Source organism: Falco naumanni, chromosome 5 (genome assembly GCF_017639655.2).
Source record: "Falco naumanni isolate bFalNau1 chromosome 5, bFalNau1.pat, whole genome shotgun sequence".
Classification (NCBI taxonomy): Eukaryota; Metazoa; Chordata; class Aves; order Falconiformes; family Falconidae; genus Falco; species Falco naumanni.
Genome location: NC_054058.1, coordinates 20,432,174 through 20,450,279, shown reverse-complemented (window position 1 = coordinate 20,450,279; position 18,106 = coordinate 20,432,174). Strand labels below are relative to the sequence as shown.

The 18,106-nt window shown below is 36.2% G+C and overlaps 1 protein-coding gene across 15 annotated transcripts in view; it reads left to right on the top strand.

Moving 5' to 3' along the window:
* PLEKHA5 (pleckstrin homology domain containing A5) overlaps window positions 1-18,106 on the top strand; it is a 170,839-nt gene that overhangs the window by 120,673 nt on the left and 32,060 nt on the right. For 8 of the 15 annotated variants that reach the window (XM_040595028.1, XM_040595023.1, XM_040595026.1 and 5 more), the window contains 5 exons: window positions 965-1,432; window positions 6,124-6,592; window positions 8,147-8,230; window positions 10,926-11,045; window positions 11,743-11,796. In XM_040595028.1, the coding sequence (XP_040450962.1) occupies window positions 965-1,432; window positions 6,124-6,592; window positions 8,147-8,230; window positions 10,926-11,045; window positions 11,743-11,796 (1,195 nt within the window). The remainder of the gene's footprint in view (window positions 1-964; window positions 1,433-6,123; window positions 6,593-8,146; window positions 8,231-10,925; window positions 11,046-11,742; window positions 11,797-18,106) is intronic. The other 7 variants (XM_040595027.1, XM_040595031.1, XM_040595035.1 and 4 more) reach the window with 3 other exon arrangements.

Genomic DNA, 18,106 nt, shown 5'->3' with positions numbered 1-18,106 from the left:
GGATGTTCTGTTCATCTCCCAGTATAGAAAAAGATACAGCTGCTTGACTTTCTCAAATTTTAAAAAGATAGCTAATAGAACTGCATACATTGAGTACTTGTGTAAGTACTGTAAAGCCGTAACTGTTCTAAAAATATCATTATTTTTGTGGTACAGTTCCCTAAGTCAGCAGCTATTTTCCCCCTTAAAATTAGGGAAGCCACAGTTATTTTCCACAAAATGTATGCCAGCCAAAGTGATAACATACCAGGGAAACCTAATTGATGCTAGTGACCATGAAAAATTGTTTGTTTTTTTAAAAGGAGTTCATTATATGTTAAATTCAGTAGTACTGTGAAGCACAAGCTGGTTAGCAATTTAATCTGCTACCATTTTTAAAGATGTCTTTAAAAATAATCTGAATTTTAGGCTATTAACATCTGGAAGCTGTAGCTTTTGGAGAGCCACTGAATATTTTTACTGCTTGAGTGTCCAGCCCTCCAGGAACCAAACATCCACTTTTTCAGACTCTGGCTTTTTTTTCCTCTTGTGCACATTTTTTTTGTAGTGGGTTAATTGGAAGTTGGCTTAAAAAAATTACCCCATGTTATAAATGCTTTTAAATTAGCAAAGACCTGTGGAAGAAAAACACTCATGCTCTCCAACTGGGGGGGGGGGGGGGGAAGCACAACAAAAAACAACCCAACAAAAAACAAAACAAAAAAAACAACCCAACCAAGAAACAACACACACACACACACAAAAAATAAAACAAAACCTCAACAACAACAAACTAATAACATGTCCTTGATTATTGTGAAAATGTCCTGAATTTTTCTCTGAGTCGAGATACTGATGTAAAATATCTAGAGCTATTCACTGAAATAAGTGATAAACAACAATATATTCTCTTTTCATTTTTATTACTCTATTTTTTAATGAATATTATATTGCTGCTATAGCTTGTGATATTATTCCTTTCCAGAGTAGAGAAGTTAACCACCGAAAATACGCCACCGCGAGAGGCAAATAATATTTCAAACCATCGGGTGCTAATTAAGCCAGATGCACAAAATAACCAGAAGAACAAAGAAGTGAACAAAAATGAGGAGAAGAAAGCTTTGGAAGCCGAAAAATATGGATTCCAGAAAGTTGGGCAAGATAAACCATTAACAAAAATTAATAGTGTAAAGTTAAATCCTTTGGGATCCGAATACAGGACTTTACCCATAAGCATGATTCCGGCTGGACACTTCAGACCGGTTCATTTAAATGGGTCTGAGAATAAAGCTCTTGGGGTTGTCCTGGCAGAGGCTGGAGATGGAGGTCAGCACAATGTGGTTCAGGCACATATGGAGTCTGAACGAGTTATGCAGAGAACTAATTCGATGCTGCAGTTGGAACAGTGGATTAAAATACAGAGAGGAAAAGGACAAGAAGAGGAAACGAGAGGGTAGGTATTATGTAAATTTTATTTTTATTTTTTTTTTCCTAGGCTTTCTAGCAAGTCATTCTCAGACTCATAGCCTGGTTAGATTCTTTAGGTTTTGGTCTACATTACATAAATATATAATCATCGTTCTCTCTGAGAAGTGCCTGGATGACTGCTCAGAACAGATTTATAGTTTCTCTTTTTTAGCATTTGAATGATTATTAATAAATTAAACTATATTAATATATAAAAACAGCCAGAAACCCTTTTTTGAGTGTTAGAAATTTCTCTGTCCTAGCAGGGAGAAGGTGTCATCAGTCATAACAATTATTTTTCTTCTTAAAATTGCTCTGTATTCTGCATTTTTGTTTACAGATTTTTGTAGTAATATTTTATTTAAGTTTCTTAAAATATTCCAGGGACCTTTTAAACTTTAAACCAGCTTTAATTGGAGAGAGAGAGACAAGTTCTACTGAAGTGTAAGTCACAGAAATCTAACTAAGTTGCTGATGCTTAAAGCTTCTCTTCTGAAATTAAACATATCCCAGTTCTAATATCGAGTTCCAGTGCTTATTCATGAAGCTTTAAAATTATGTGTGAATGATTGACAATGTTGAGTCTTGTGCCGACAGCAATTTCTCTGTCTGACGGAAGCGTAGGAACATTGCTTCCAGGCTGGCTTACAGACAAGTAGCTTTAGCAGTGAAATGTAAAAGTTTTTAATATTACATTAGATAGGATGTATGGAGATGCTATCACAGGAGTATTTTGAAGAGCTGAAAATTAGGGAGCTTGTGTATAGATAGATGGCAGAGCAGAGCTTAAGACAGAATGAAATTCAGAAATATGTTTTCTGCAGACTTCAAAATACAGGGGTTGGGGACTTTTCAGTTTTTGCAAAAACTTAAGAAATTTACATTAGTTTGACTTACACTTGCCAAAATTGGTTGAACATTTCCTCATTGCCTTCAGTCCTTCATTAAATATAATCAGGAATTGTTAATGTGTTGTTTCATTTAATACTCAACATAAGTAGTTTGATCAAGTTTGAACTTGCAGTACATACAGTGAGTTGCACGCTCTGATATTTAGTTTATTATGCATGCTTGCGTAATGAGAACTGAGAAGGCTCTTTGAGGCAATTAGATTTTTTTAAAAAATTGTACTGTAAAGCTTGCAAGCAAAGAGTAGAAATCTGAATAGCTGTGGCATTTTTCACTTGTGAGCAAGCATAAAACCCCTAAAACTGGTTTCATTGTGGGAATCAAATAGAGGGAAGTACGGTTAACAATATGTTGCTAATAAACAATATTTTGTTCTTGACTGTTAGAGAATGCCTCTTGTTTAAATAAGGGTAGCATTGATAGCACAAAGGGTATGCTTTCAAATGCAGTTCTACATAAAAGTTGCAAACGGGAAAAGATTTGGCCTTGAGATATCTTTTTTGCTTTGTGTGGAAGTGACCTTGAATAATGATCCAAATTTCTAATGTATAGTGATGTCTTTAGAACGTGATTTCATTTACATTTTATTTTTGTTCAGATTGCCAGTTTCTGGCTGGGGACAGAAATTTAAGTAGAATTGAAGTTGGTGAATGAGAGTAGAAAGCAGCTCCCCTTTATGTTACATAAGCTTAAGGCTGGGGTGAGAGGCTAGTCAGGCTCTTTGTAGTAAGACCTGATCAACTCATAACTTGGATTTTTGAGAAAAGTAGCCTTCGCTTAGTGGAGTAAGGTTGCTGACTCCTAACAAAGATGCTCTCCATTGCATCAGTCTCTGATGTTTCAGAGAAATCATGAAGGATCAAACTGAGTGTCTCTGGTATGCCAGACTGGAAAAAAATTTAAAATAGGAAAATGTACACAGGTTCAGATAAATAACTATGTATAAAGTAGGAGCTATTAGCTGTCCTCAGTATGGAATGAAAAGGGCTCACTGTTACATTATTTTTTAGAGGAACAGACTGACCCCCTTAGTAGTTTGATTGCCTGAGAAATTTATGAGAATGATGGCAGTTTTTTAATTCTTGAATCTATTATCTGCCATTTCCTTGGATCTAGACATCTAGTTTTGAGAGAGCCATATGATTAAAGACAACTGATGCTTTTGGGGGGGACAGGGGGACCAACAATTTTTTTTAAAATGGAAAATAAATGGTTTTTTTAAATGAAAAACAAAAACATTCCACTTTGGTATCATTTTATTGAATGAATTTTGCACAAGTCAGTTATAAGTACATGTCTTCACCAAAGTGGTTCTCTTGAGTGGTCTTTCTTAAATGTGGAAAAAATACAGTGTGGTTGCATAGTACTAAGTGATGGTTTTGTTGTTCTTAACCCATGATTTGAGCCTCTGTCTCCCTGCCTTGCCTATATAAGCTTCATCCCATATATTAAACACCTGCTGCACACATAGCACCAGGTTTATGTCTTTGCCACCATTTGCTTGATTCACACAAGGAAGTTCTATATTCTGGGCCAGCTGGTGTTGGCATTCTTTAGGATAAAGAATTATTTTGAGGGTTTGATCTGAGGGTATTTCATAACATAGCGGAGCTGAGCCCCTGAAGGCTTAGCAGCAAAGTTGCTTTCCCAAATAGTCCAACTTGGACACCAGAACCAGGATTGCTACCCAACAGTAATCCTAGAGACAAGCTCTGGAGTCTATAAACTCATGTGGAAGCCGCCTTTTCATATGGGAACATTTGTACGATGACAGTTGCAGAAGTATTTTGAAGCCTTGCAGTATGCGTGACTGCTTGACCAGCTGCAGCGATCTCCCCTTGCATGCAAGGCAATAGGTGCAGTACTGTCGAGAGTTATTTTTTGGATTTGACTGGAATGACGTTTTTGCAAGTATCAACAGAACACTGGTGAATCTGCTCCAATTTTATCAAATGGTGTAAAGCAAGGCTTAATATTGAGGCAGTTGGGGTTTTTAGTTTTCATGGTTTACCAATACAAGATGCATATTTTGTCTTCCTAAATGTTTTAGAATGCAAGTACTTGCGTGCAGACTTTAAATTGCTGTATTTACGGAGAACTTCAAGTTGTCCGGGTTATTTAAAGGAGCCGACAGGATTACACTGGCCATTCCATTAACAAAATGGGAGAGGAGCTTTAGTGAGTGAGGTGTATCGAGCTGCCAAATATCTTCATGAAAAAAATACCAGTCTTCACCATAGCTGTTTGTGAATAGCTAAAATAATGTTTTGAAATTTAGAAATTGAACCAACAGTGTCTTGATGGTTTGGGTTTGTTTTAAATATAGAGATGGGAAAAAGCCCATATAATTAATGGTATGTTATATGAAGAAATTGACAAGTATTTAAGCAGGTTTTGCAGCAAAAGAATAGGATTTAGAGTCCATTTCCTTTTTTTTGTTGTTTTTTTTTTTTGTTGTTGTTGTTCTTAGACTGGAAAGCTGTCCAATCTACAAAATGGGGACAATACTTTATTAATTCTTGGAAAGCTTCAGAAACTGTAGCAGATTTTGTATGTAAAGCTCTTTATAGCAGTTTTCATCTCCAAAATGTTACAGGTGATCATAAATACTCAGCTTAACTATTTTCAGTGAAAAGTGGGTTTTACAATCATCAATTTCTCTGATAGTTATTCCATATGGATCTAACATGCATAATGCTGGTTTATCTTGTCATTTGCCTTGCATCATTTCTTTAATGCTTTTGTGGCACTGAAGTTACTAAAAACCATCTTGGAATCCTGGTGCGTGGTGGTGGCAGTTCGATTTAGTCTGGGGTGTAGCTGGAAGCCGCTGCCCTCTGATGGCTGAACCGTGTCCAGTCTGAGATCAGTTCTGTTGTCTCTGGGCAAGCATCTATCATACATGTGATCAGTAGCAAAAGCCTTTCAGAGATGCTTATCTGAATTTTACATAAGGGTTGAATGGGTCTATGTTTATGACCTAGATTTTGTCCTCTGGAAAAAAAAAAACAATTAGTGCTTTGTCATAGTTAAGCATGCGTCAATAATCAGCATGGAAAATTTTGCATAATGCTGAAAGCTGCTAAATGGCTGTAGCACCCCAGAAATTTAATGTGGCAACAAATTAAAGAATAAGCCTTTGAATTCATATCTGACTTGAAAAGCAATATAATATTATTATCAAACAAGGAAATATTTTGCCGTTTCTTTCACTTGAATAGCTGCTGTGGAATGGCTTGACCTTGACAATTGCAAAATATTATTTCATTAGACAACTACTGCTATTTTACCTTGGTCTGCTGTTAAAAAAAAATCACATTATTTTTTTTAACGTAGTAATTGATCAAGATTTTCTTAGGGAAGGAGGAGAATTCTTGCACTTTTTCAAAAGAGAACATTTTAAATGGGCTCATATGGAAGCAGTATAGAACTTCAGAGCTTTCAAAAGTTGGACCTATTCAGCACATAGACAAGTACAAGATTTGATCTAAACTTGACACTACAGACTGTTGAAAAGATGAAATATGGATTATATAATCAAGAAGCTTAATCAGAGAATCCAGTTTCAGCTGCTACAGTGCGTTTAATCAGTAGAGTTGATTCTTTAATTGTCATCTTGATTTTGTTGCATGTTTTTAAAATAACATTTGTAGAATTAAAAAAATATATAAAAGTAAGCTAGCTAGATAAACCTAACAAATATTGAAAAACTTTATATTGCCATAATATTAATGCTGTCCACTAATAAAAAGAAAATTTGTCTTTCAGCATAATCTCCTATCAGACCTTGCCAAGAAACATGCCAAGCCATCGACCTCAAGTTTTACCCCGGTACCCAGAAGGCTACAGAACACTACCGAGAAACAGCAAAGCACGGCCCGAGAGCCTCTGCAGCGTGACACCGTCAGGTTATGACAGAGCCGTAGGACCGGTAATAGCTGAAGAAAAACGAAGATCAATGCGTGATGACACAATGTGGCAGCTTTATGAATGGCAGCAGCGTCAGTTTTACAATAAGCAAACAACTCTTACTAGACACAGTACTTTAAGTAGCCCAAAAACTATGATTAATATTTCTGATCAGACAATGCATTCGATTCCCACCTCGCCTTCTCATGGTTCAATAGCTGGTTTCCAAGGATATTCCCCGCAGCGGACCTACAGATCAGAAGTGTCTTCACCAGTGCAAAGGGGAGATATAACTATTGATCACAGGCACAGGACACATCACACTAAGGTAAAAATACTTACTTTAATAATTAAAAATCTTATTTACAAGGATTTTTAGTGGAAAGTATACAGTTACTGTAAAACTCCTGTTACATTGTAGTGTAATTTATTATAATGATGATTAACTTTCATCACTCTTCATGGAGAAAGGTTTGATTTTTCAAAAGCATTTAAAAATCTAAAGGTATTAAAAAGGTATTTTTCTAATACAGTAGGTTAAAACACGTTATCCTAACGTTACTGTCCGTGATACTATGTTTCTCTAAAGGAAAGGAGTCAGCAGGCAAATTATTCCAAATAGTCTGTAGTACGTGCAGAAATCTTTCTCTTTTCTAGCTTTTTTTAGTTGGAAGCCTTACAAGGACTGAAAATCCCAGATTTCTTTACGCGTGCTGTTTTCTATTCTTTGGCCACAAGTCTGGCTGCCTTGGGTTCCAGTAGAAAACTGAGTGTGATTGTTTCTTTTGATGCCTTTGAGTTATTGGGGACATTACTAAACATCAGAATCTATTTGCACGCAACCTTAGCATTAACTCGTGTCTTTGGTCTTCATCAGTGAGAGGGAGACACAAATTGTAAACCTGGGAGCCAGATGTGGCTCTGCTGTACCCATCATGCTTGTGTTATGCATGCTTTTTAATACATTGGAGATAATTACGTAGAAATTACCCTTTCAGTTGGATGTAAAACTAGAGTTTGCATAAAATGCTCCTGAATATTTTTCCTAAATCTTTATCTCTAGTGTCTTTATGTTTCTTGATTCAGGGAAAAAAATCTTCAACTACATCTTAAAGCAGTTTAAACAACTTAGAGTTGATTACTGAGTCTTGCTTTTGGAAGCTGTTAGGTCCCTATCAAAGAAGTCATTTTGTTTTGACATCCTTTCTCTCAACTGCACTGGAAATTTACTAATTGGTGCTTCTCACACATCTGAGAAATGTCACTGGGGGTCAGTGCTGCAAAGTGTGTCCTTACTTGTCCTTTCAGCCATGTTTTGGTAATTATTTTTTCCCTTGTGAAACACCTTATGCTAGTATTTAATTTCATATTCAGTATCTTTTATACAAGACTCCTGTTTCCCTTTTGTTTTTCATGCTACTTGGGTACATAACTAGCTTTTGCCACTAAGTTAAAAACACAGACCTGGTTTTAAGTGATGGATAATTAGGAGACTGGCTATTTACAATCAGTCGGGTAAATTTAAGATTTAAACCCCATCTATATAGAGATCTTGGGTTTTTAAACAGCTTTCAGTGATGGGTGAAAAACTAAAATTGTTGTTTACATGGGCTATCAGTAGGGTAACAACTGTGAGCGAGGACTTTTAATTAATGAATGATGAAAGGTGGGGTATTTCTAAAGTTTAGAGGTGGGCTACTCGAGTGTCCTAGATGGTAGATCAGCAGGGAGCATGACTGGCCAAAGCTGGCATGAATCATAGCAAATTAGTCATGAGCGTGGAGTTGGCTTGACTTTTTTTTTTTTTTTTTTTTTTAGCATTTAATAGTTTTGAGTCTTTAGAGAACTGTGGATCATACTGTGCTATTTTGTTTTTGTACAGCATGTTTTTGTGCCCGACAGAAGGTCAATGCCAGCAGGTCTGAGTTTACAGCCTGTTACTCCTCAGAGCCTCCAAGGCAAAACAGTGAGTTGGATTTTTATTTGGTACATCAGGGTTTTTTTTAAGAATAATTCTTTAAGTACGAAGAGGCAACACTAAAATTTTATTCTATTCAAAGCTTGCATCTGACAGCAATTTAATTTAAGTAGCTTTATCTTAATTATCAGGGGTTTTTAAAGCAAAGCAATACTTTGTGGTTCCATTAAATTCTGAGAATATTGTGTGGCCACTGAATCCAGATTTTCTTTGAGAAATACAGGTATTTTTTTAATCATCTTTGATACATTACAGAAATCCCTGGGAAAGGGTAGAATGCATCACAGCACACTTACTTCTCCATTACTTAGAAAATCCTAGAAGTAAAGTTTACCTTTTTTTGAAATCTTAAGGATACTAAAATTGCATTTGGTAAAATTTTGTCTTTTCTGACATCTGCTAGTTTACTGTGGTAGAGCTGAAATTCTCATTGAAGGTATTTAATCAAAGTAGTAACAGTGAATACTGTCAACCTTCCCAACGGAAATGCAACTCTTAGCCAAAAACTAAGAGACTGTCCTAAATTTGTTATTTCTTTACCAGGTTTTGTCTCCTTTCCATAATCTTTCTCTATCCATCTGAAATTACTGTTTGAGAGAGTTATGAATCAAGAATACAGATTTTGAATCACACTGTGGGCAACAGCTCCCCAGTAAATCCTTCCATTGCCTCAACCCCTGTTTCTTGCACTTCCCAGTATGAATCCCTGGCACCTTCGGAAATTTATGGGTTGGCCTTTGGCAGCTGGCGCCCTATCTCTGCACCCTGCTTTCTGCAGATGTTTCTTTGGGTTCACAGCCCCCTGAGCTCTCCTGGGCTCTGCTGCTGGAGCTGGGCTAGGGGGCAAGGAGGTCCAAGCTTCTGCCTGTAGAAACCAGAAGTCCTGCCCTCAGCATAAGCGTTGCAGGGGCCAGAGGAGGAAACCTGGAGGTAGCTCTTTAAACAAAATTTTGTGTTACAAGAATCCCAAGAGTTATGTCGAAAGCACAGCACTTACAGCAATGTAAAAAAATGTTTGCAACATTATGAATATCTGGAGAGGAGTAAGGTTTACTGTTCAACAGGCTCCTCTGGAAAAAAGTTGGCTTGCAAACCACTGGATTTAAGTACCATGAAATAGCTTATTCCTAATGCACTAAAATTGGGCTTTTGTAGAACGCACCATGAAGAATTTTGATCTTGAAAAAGTGATTCACTGTTCCTTTTGCTTGAAGATGCTACTTTCAGTTATCTTTCTTCTAAAAATAAGTTTTGTTCTGCTTTGCAATGATGCTAACTTTCAGACTGAAAGCATTGTCACCAGGTTTTGGAGAGAACTGGGAAATGTCTTGCATAGCAATCTAGATTTACACTTAGTCTCTGCAATTAAGTATCTTAAAGCCAAGTATTGAAAGCGGACCTTGCAGTAAGAGCAAGACTGACCGTTAGACAATTTGGCTTTGGTGTTGGTTTTCCCTCAAAGCAAATGGTTTCGGCAGGTGACGCTATGTGGCAGTCCCTTGCTCCCTCTTGTGGGTCACTTCGGTGCGAGCTCACACCAGTGCCAGCGCTACGCTTGTTCTTCTTTATTCTGGGAAACTGGTATTCATTTTTCAGTGGTTTAATACGTGGGTCTCTGGAGCTTTTTTTTCTTTCCTTCTTTGCTTTGGGAAAATTCTGTGACTGCAGGAGAGAGCAAGCAGGGGCTTAGGGTCTGATTTGGGTTTGGGGTATTTTTTAATTCAGAACTTGTGAGAAAATCAAAATGCTGGATGAACATTTAGCCTCTTATAAGATTGACTTCTGGAGAAGTGTAAGAAACAGAAGCAAACAGAAACATCAAAAAAATACTTACGAGTTAAGTGTTTTGTTTTCTTTGAAGTATTGGTAGTAGAAGTGGTTCCCAGGAATGGTTCAGGTAGAATTTCCCAAACTGACCTAAACTGATCTGTGTGTCAGGATTACCTGACAAATACCCATTTGAGTGTGACTTTATTTCCATTATATATGTAGTCTTGGGGTTTAAATACTATTCTTCATCCCTTCCTAAGGATGTATTGTACATCTTAGTCATAAAAGTAAAGCGATAAATGAACTGGTAGCCTCAGACCTGTGGAAGGTGGGATGGAAAATTATTTTTGTCTTGCTTGTGTAGTTTTGTTTTGTGAAAGGGGATTGGTTCTGATGTAGTTCAGTTATCATGGGGTTTTAATTATTTTTACTCTTAATTTTGATGCAAACTTTTGAATAATTATTTTAGAAACTAAATATTCTTGAGGGCATTTTTTGATTCTGTCACCAAGCTCACATGGCTGTCCATGTACAGGTAATGACACCCTAAGGGCTGGAATTACCTCCCCCTTCACTTAAGTCAATATCATCAATTTGATACGCATGTCAGGAAGAATTTTGAGGGCTGCACAGACTTTCTTCTGCAAAATCCTCACTTATTTTTGTCCTTTATACAGAATGTTCCACTGTTTTGGCATTTGCAGTATCAATTGTTTTGACTAGTTAAAATTTAACCCTTTGTTATATATTTGAAAGTGGACAATTTTGGGGAAAATGGTATATCTTTTGTTGTATCACTGTTAGAAAGTCTTTGTAAGAAAGATACTAAGAACCCTAATTTTAATTAAGTTTTGTTTAGGATACCAATTAACCTTTTTTCTACTCTTTGGCTTGTCACACCGCACTCCTTCAGCCAGAGGAGCTCACGCTGCTGCTAATAAAGCTGAGACGGCAGCAAGCTGAACTGAGTAGTATCCGGGAACACACACTAGCACAGCTCATGCAACTAAAACTTGAGGCCAGCAGCCCAAAGGTCAGCTATAAAGCAATGTGTGTCATGTACCATTCTCACTAACTTGTAGTCATTCATTAATCACAGTTCGGGTTGTACCGTTAGTGCAAAATTTTCTGACTATTGTGGGAGTAGAATAGAGTAACATTGGTTCTTGTGTATGTGATGTTCTGCTATTAACCCTTTGAGGTTTCACTCATAGCTTTTTTTAAATTAGTGGAGTCAAAATTACATAGGAATATTTTCAATATATTGTTAAGTTTGAAATTAAAGGGGTTTAACCTTTTGGCATTATAAACAAAATTAGTAGTGACCATGAGACTAACTTATTGATTGTACTGCCTGGTATCAGATACAATCTTATTTGTAGTCTGTGTATGAAAATCAGGACATGTTTAAAACACAGATTTATCAAAGGGTTTATAGTTGTCTGTGTAGTAGACATTTACATCAGCTTACTGTATTTTATATGTAAAACCAAAATGTAATGTAGTAGTTTGTAGTCTGATTCATGGCAAACTTTCATCGTTTCTGTTTCGGGATCAGTACTTGTTAAGAGTTCAACAAAACAAAAAAAAGGCAGATAAAAGCGGCATTATATTTCTACGTAAAACAGAAAGATCATTGTCTAGTTTACATCTTAAAGCTCTTTTCATGCATTCTGCACCTTCTGTCCCTTTCCTTTCCACCACCCCCCACCCTGACTGCTGCCTGCTAGAATGAGATTCTTTCACATCACCTTCAAAGGAATGCCATATATTTGGATCATCAGGTGGGATTTGCAATTTTCTTGCGTGTTTACATTTCTTAATGCTTTTTGCCTGCTTCTGTCAAGCTGGAAATATTTGGGGAGAAGGATTTTCAGTGCTTTTTATAAAGTTAGATATTTAGTACATGACCTTTTTAAGTAGCACAGAATATCATAATCGATTACAGATTTGACATGTAATGGAAAAAAAAAATAACCCTCAATTTAAACGTCATCAGAATACAATAGCCATTTACCAATTAATTTTTCTGTTCTTCATTTCCTCCTTATAATAACACTGTGGCGTTTTACCATCTTTAACCAAAGTTGTACTGTATTTATTTCCAAGCTCATATGACACACATGCAATTTATAGAAGATTAGTACTTCTGATAATTTTAGTTTTCTGGATTAAGAAGAGTTAGATGTTTCTACAGGATGTGAAATGAAAGGGAGGTAAAACATGAAAAATATTTGAAATAAAAGCATAGCTCAATACTTTCCTTTTACTCAGTTATTTCTTAAATACTTATAGAAGAATAATATTTTACTTCTTCGCGATTTCTGATAACTTACTGAATGCGGGTGCAATTCTGTCTTCACTAACATAACTGATAGCCAGTGAAGAACGGTGATACCACATACCTCTTTTTATAGCTCTGTTGCATGATCAAGTGGGGCTTCCGTACAAGTTGTGTGTGAGGTTTTTAAATGGGAAGTTTTTGCTAGCACTTATAAAAGGTAGTTGTAAGTTCTTAGAAGAAATATAAGCAAATAGAAGTCCATTAGTTAAAAATATAAAATTTGCTAAGCTTTTTCTTTTTCTAACGTTCTTTCTTCTGATTAAATTTTTCAGCCTTAGACTTAAAATGTTCTTGGAGCTTTTATGTCCTACATGTTCCTGTAATAGGATTTCAATGAGTTAAGAACCACACATGCACGTAGAGACATAAACACACACACATACATGTGCTTGGTTCATCCAGTGACTTTATTTTCCTGTTATCTTTGAGGAATAAGGTGTGTATTGTGACCAATTCAGTTAGTTGTCAGTGTGCTTCTAAACGTCTCTGCCTTGTCTTAAAGGGCAGCAGGAGGCCCAAAACATTAGGGAAAAACTGCTTGCTAAATTAGGCCAAAATATTTCATCCAACTCAAATATTTCCAGTTTATAATGTTTTGGAATAAGGGAGTAATTCTGTCTTCAACAATGTAATTTATTGCCAAGAAAGTATAACTGTACATGTGAAGTGTAAAACTGTGTACTAGGCTGTTGCTTGATGAGCCAAGCTTGTGAGTATATATATATAAAATATATATATATTAGACAGAATTAAATGGAGAGAATTGCCTACGTATAACATGTGAAGTGGTAAGGAGGGCAGGTTTTTTTGTTTGCATCAGATAAAATTTAGAATTGCAATGTGATGTGATAAACATTGATTTAGGGAAAGGTCTGATTCTTGTAAATGTGCCATAATTACCCCTAACAGAGATGCAAGAAATCACTGCACTTACAGTAAGAAATCATTATGAAGTCTAAAATGTATTACCTTAATCACTAAATCATGGAAGAGCAGGTTGGAATACTTGTCCCAGTTTCGGATCAGTTTTCTTTTTTCCCTTGTTCTAATATAATACTGCCACCTACCTGTATGAAATAAATCCCCCGGAGAGTCTTTTTGCTTTGAATACCACTGCTTCTAGGGTGATATCTCATTTATATATCTTTATTACTTTGCCCATTATCAGCTTTCCTTTATGTTGGGAAAAAAAAAAAAAAAAATCAAAGTTTCTTTTAGTCTGAGTGAGGCCTTTCTTCCTTGTTACCTGCATCTGTAACCAGCTTGCATAATCATTTGCCCTCTTTGAATTTTAAATGTCTGGTGTACTTAAATTAGGTAATTCCACTCCTGCTTTGCCTAGAATACATGATGGAACTCCAGTCCCGTTGTCTTCGGCTTTCACCTCTTTGGTCACAAAGAATTCAGTACTGTATATAACAATAATCAGTAATTACTGTTTGTACTGAGGCTGCACAAGTGAATTTTCAGGCAGACTAAAGTTCATGTGTAGGGAGGGTAAATTCTGGGCTGTTGCAGTAAGTTGTCTACTGGTTAGGTGGCTTTCTTATCAAGGCTCAAGAATATCCCATAGCCTTTTTAAATCATACTTCATTTTATATTGCTGTTTCCTTTTGAGGTGCTTAGAAATTCTTCTGTTACGCTTTTTGACGTTTTTATATTTTTGTTGTTGTTGTTGGAGTTCAGAGAGATAGGGAAAAAAAGACTGAAGAGACTGACACAGATATATCCAGCCATATGATTTCTTTGATGACATATGTCCAAAAAGAATGATTGCCCAGCATCCTTTTTTGTTGTTATTTTTAGAGTTACGTTGTGAGTTACTCTGCTGGCTCAAGGTTTATAGAGAGGTAGGAGAGAGACTCATCTGCCTTTTAGAAGGTACTTCTTTGGACGTAGCTAGCAACCCTAGGCAATGATGACTTGTTTGCCAGGGTGGGACATGTTATGAAGGCACATGTAATCTCAGTCTTATGCATTATCAAATTTTAAGGGATCACTTACTGCATATTACTAAATCCAAGCCAGCAGTTTCCTTAATGTATTTGTACCCAGTAGCTACAATAACAGTAATAAAAAATAGGAACTCAAATAAAAGCTAGACATGCTTTTTGTCCCTTTGTAAATAAAGCCGTGGCAGAAAGTGCCACTTGAATCAGTCTGTTGATACAGAGAATTCCAGCAAACCAGTCTTTTAGTATACTTCTGCATTTTATGTTGATAGTAAAACTTTTCTTTACAGAAAAACTCTTTTCTACTGCGCTCAAATTATCTATGTAAAACTCTCCATGCGTGTTTTCATAATTTATTTCAGCATATCCCAAGTTGGTTTGTCACAGTAGAAGCTCTACTAAATTAAATTTAGTCTTTTTTATCCCTGTTTTTTTGAAATGGCTATTTATGTAAATAGTGTAGGTGTTAAGTAGTTCATATACTTCTGTAGGTATTTTAATTTTTAGTTTCTTTCACTTTTCAAAGGGTGCATAAAAATAAACAGAACTTGAACAAGAAGTTGTCAAATAAAGGAGTGAAGATCCCACAGCCAACATACATACTGTCTTGGTGGTTTGCTTTTGTTTTCTCCTCTTTACTACCCTCTTTCTTAGATGCCGAAGGTAGTAAATTAAGAGAGGCTGGAATAGTACAAGGGGGTTTGGATAGACCTGACATATATTCTGTATTATATTTGATATCTTGTGTTTCAGCCTAAAATTCTATATCCTATACTAGCACTATATAGGATACTACTTTACTTGTATTTTTCGGGTTATCTGGAAAAGGTAGAGGGAGCTGACCCAGCCACCCTGTTGTTCTTTCTGCTGCTTTTTTTTTCTTTCCCTTTTTCCTCCCCAGAGGAAGAAGGGAGGCTCAAAACCAGGGACTCTGTAGGGTGAAAAAAAAGAGTATGCTGGAGGCAGCATTGCTGTACAAAGAAGGCAGGGAGGAAAAGTGCTTCCTTCTTTCTTTGGACAGAAAATGAAAGAGGAAAGATGGGAGAAAAGCTTGGTCGGGTCCTATTGCCACTGCTTTTGCCATCAGGAAGCTTGATAGGAAATGGATAAAACTGCCAACCTCAGCTCAGTCTTTTGTCACCCATAACATATACGGTCTTATCTCGTCAGTGAGGTCAGCTCTGCCGATGGGGAGCCGCTCTGCCAGCTGATTGCTGCCACCAGAACAGCACACACTGAAATGTCATCTGTGTAGGGTGTTATCAAACACGGAAGCAAATATAGGAAAAGGAAGGAAGGGAAGATTTGTTGATAGATTGGCTTTACAGTTTAAAACACAAACTACCCACTCAGATGCTCACTCATAAATAATGTGGTTGTTCATATAGATCATATATCCAGGAGGTGTTTTTTTCATTTTTTACAACTGGAAAATGGTTTTATATACTACATCACTCAAGAGAAAAAAAACCAAGATAAAGCATCACTTCTGGGGAGGAAGAATTATTTACTGGAAGTAGAAAGCGATAAAGCCAAGACTGATTAATTTTATTTGGTTTTACTGCTGTGTTGCTGTGTGGCATCAGGCAGTACACACTTTAATTTGCTTATGAAAATATTAATTCCATACCAAACAAATACTATTTGTTTTCTGAAGTGAGAGAAAATCAAGGCTTATTTCTGTTATGAGCAAGCAAATATTTTTCCTTGAGCTATTTGTTCAATGTGAATAGTGTCCAACTTCAGTGTGGGACTAGCCTCATGATAATGCTTTAAGAACACAAAACAGGTATCCTCTTTGCCTTTTAAAGCATGGCGCTTGCCGTTGTGTCCCGTGTAACTGGTTTACTTTGCTAGTTCTTCAGTACGCATTGCCTTGCGTGTGCGCTAGCTTCAGTTAATGGAAGGTTTGTGACATGTGCTCCCTCAAGAATTTAACTTCTCAACAGTCAGTGTTTTTTTAGAAACAGTATTTCCTAAAGGGGGGGAAAAAGCTTGCTATATTTGACTGCTACAAAGGCTCTTTGGTTGGCATTACTATACCAGTTCTGTGGGTTTTCATCTTTGTTCCGTAATGGCTTAAGGAGCTGGAGCTTTTCTGAATATAACTGGCCTTTGCAAACAGTGTTAGATAAGCACAGTTAAGCACTAATGGTAGTAAAAATATTGGAGAAAGTCCTATAAATCGAAGTTGGACCTCGTGGGGGACAAAGTGTTATTTCAGAACATCATCTGAGCAAATCCACTTCACCACTTTGCTTCTTTTCTAATCTGGATGAAAATAATCTTTGAACAGTTCCACAGAAATTAATTGCAGCATCGCCTGTTATCGATCAGAAAGGAAAATTTTGAAATACTGTAAGAAAGAAATAGCCAAAGAGCCTGAAGCTCTTAAAGTCCTCCTAATAAAAATGCATCTAAACCCGTGTACTTCCAGTAAAATATTTCAGCCTCAGAGCATAATTTACAAATATTTCAGTTGGCTGTAGTTTGGTTGCTTGGCTTTGGACCTTATTGTTGATCTTACTATTGAGACATCTTTTGGTATCACCTAGTGCACCCACTCTCTGAAAAAAAAAAAAATATGTAAAGGGAGAACAACTTCTTGTGTCAGTTCTAGTTTTTTGTTTATGTGTACTGTAGATGATGGAGCAAGTGGGAAGGGTTGCTTGTTTGAGGTTTTTTTCCTGCCTTAAACAAGCAGCATCATAAGCTTGCCTTCTTAAGTTACAATACTCTTTATTGGGTGATTAACTTATCAGCTGATTATACTTTAGTATGTATAAAACAACAACAACAACAAAAAGGTCATCTGTCTACAAGAAAAATGTGTTTCCCATGAGGAGGAAAAAAAAATACTTCTCCAAATGTACAAGTTAGTGTTTTTCCCTAAATAATTAGGAGTAAGACATTCCAAAAGGCATAAAAAAATCAGGCTTTTTGTTGCATTTCAATCTGTGAAACAAAGCCTTGCTATGCAAATTCATGGTGAGTGCATATATATGTGTAAAGACAGAGTGAAAGATCATAAATATTTATACACACACTTCCTTCCTGTCTGACCATACTTGAAACAAGTGTTGCTAAGGTTTCCTAAAGTTTCAAACGAAAATACAGGGGGGATTGTGCATTAAGTGACTTTTCAGTTTCTTTTGGAGAGAAAAACTGTTTTAATAATTTTTTCCCTTACTTTTAGGAAAGTTTCCTTTTTAAAACCCCAAATACCATACTGTTTTCTGTGCTGCATACTTTTTTGAAATCCTAAATGTATGCAATTTTTACTTTAATCATCAAAGTATCTGGTTTTGACATTTACACACATATCAATAAATGCTTATCATTACAGAAAATGTCTGACTAGTTCTGAAATATTTTCACACCCATATATGGGGGTGGATAAATATGGTGACTAATGATTCAAAGTTCCTAAGTGTTTAAATCAGCGTAGTATATAAAGGCATTTTTTGATACGTGAACATGAGCCTAAACCTTGCTTCAGTGTTCAGAAGCTGGGAATGCTTATATTTTTAATGTACATTGAGTTATTAAATCTATAATTTAAAAGGTTTTCTGATAAAGGTTTGAGTGTTCCTATTGCATAATCCGATAGTACTCTTCATTTCAATATTTTGCAAAGCTGGGGTTATTTGAAACCTTTTTATTTTTAAAAGAGGAGAGTACCGGTGAATAACTATTACTTTTTGGTTTTGAGCATTTATGTGGTTTTGATACATTTGTTTGATATTAAAGTTTTCAGATGTTGATATTACTGAATGATGGAATATGTAAAAAGCATGG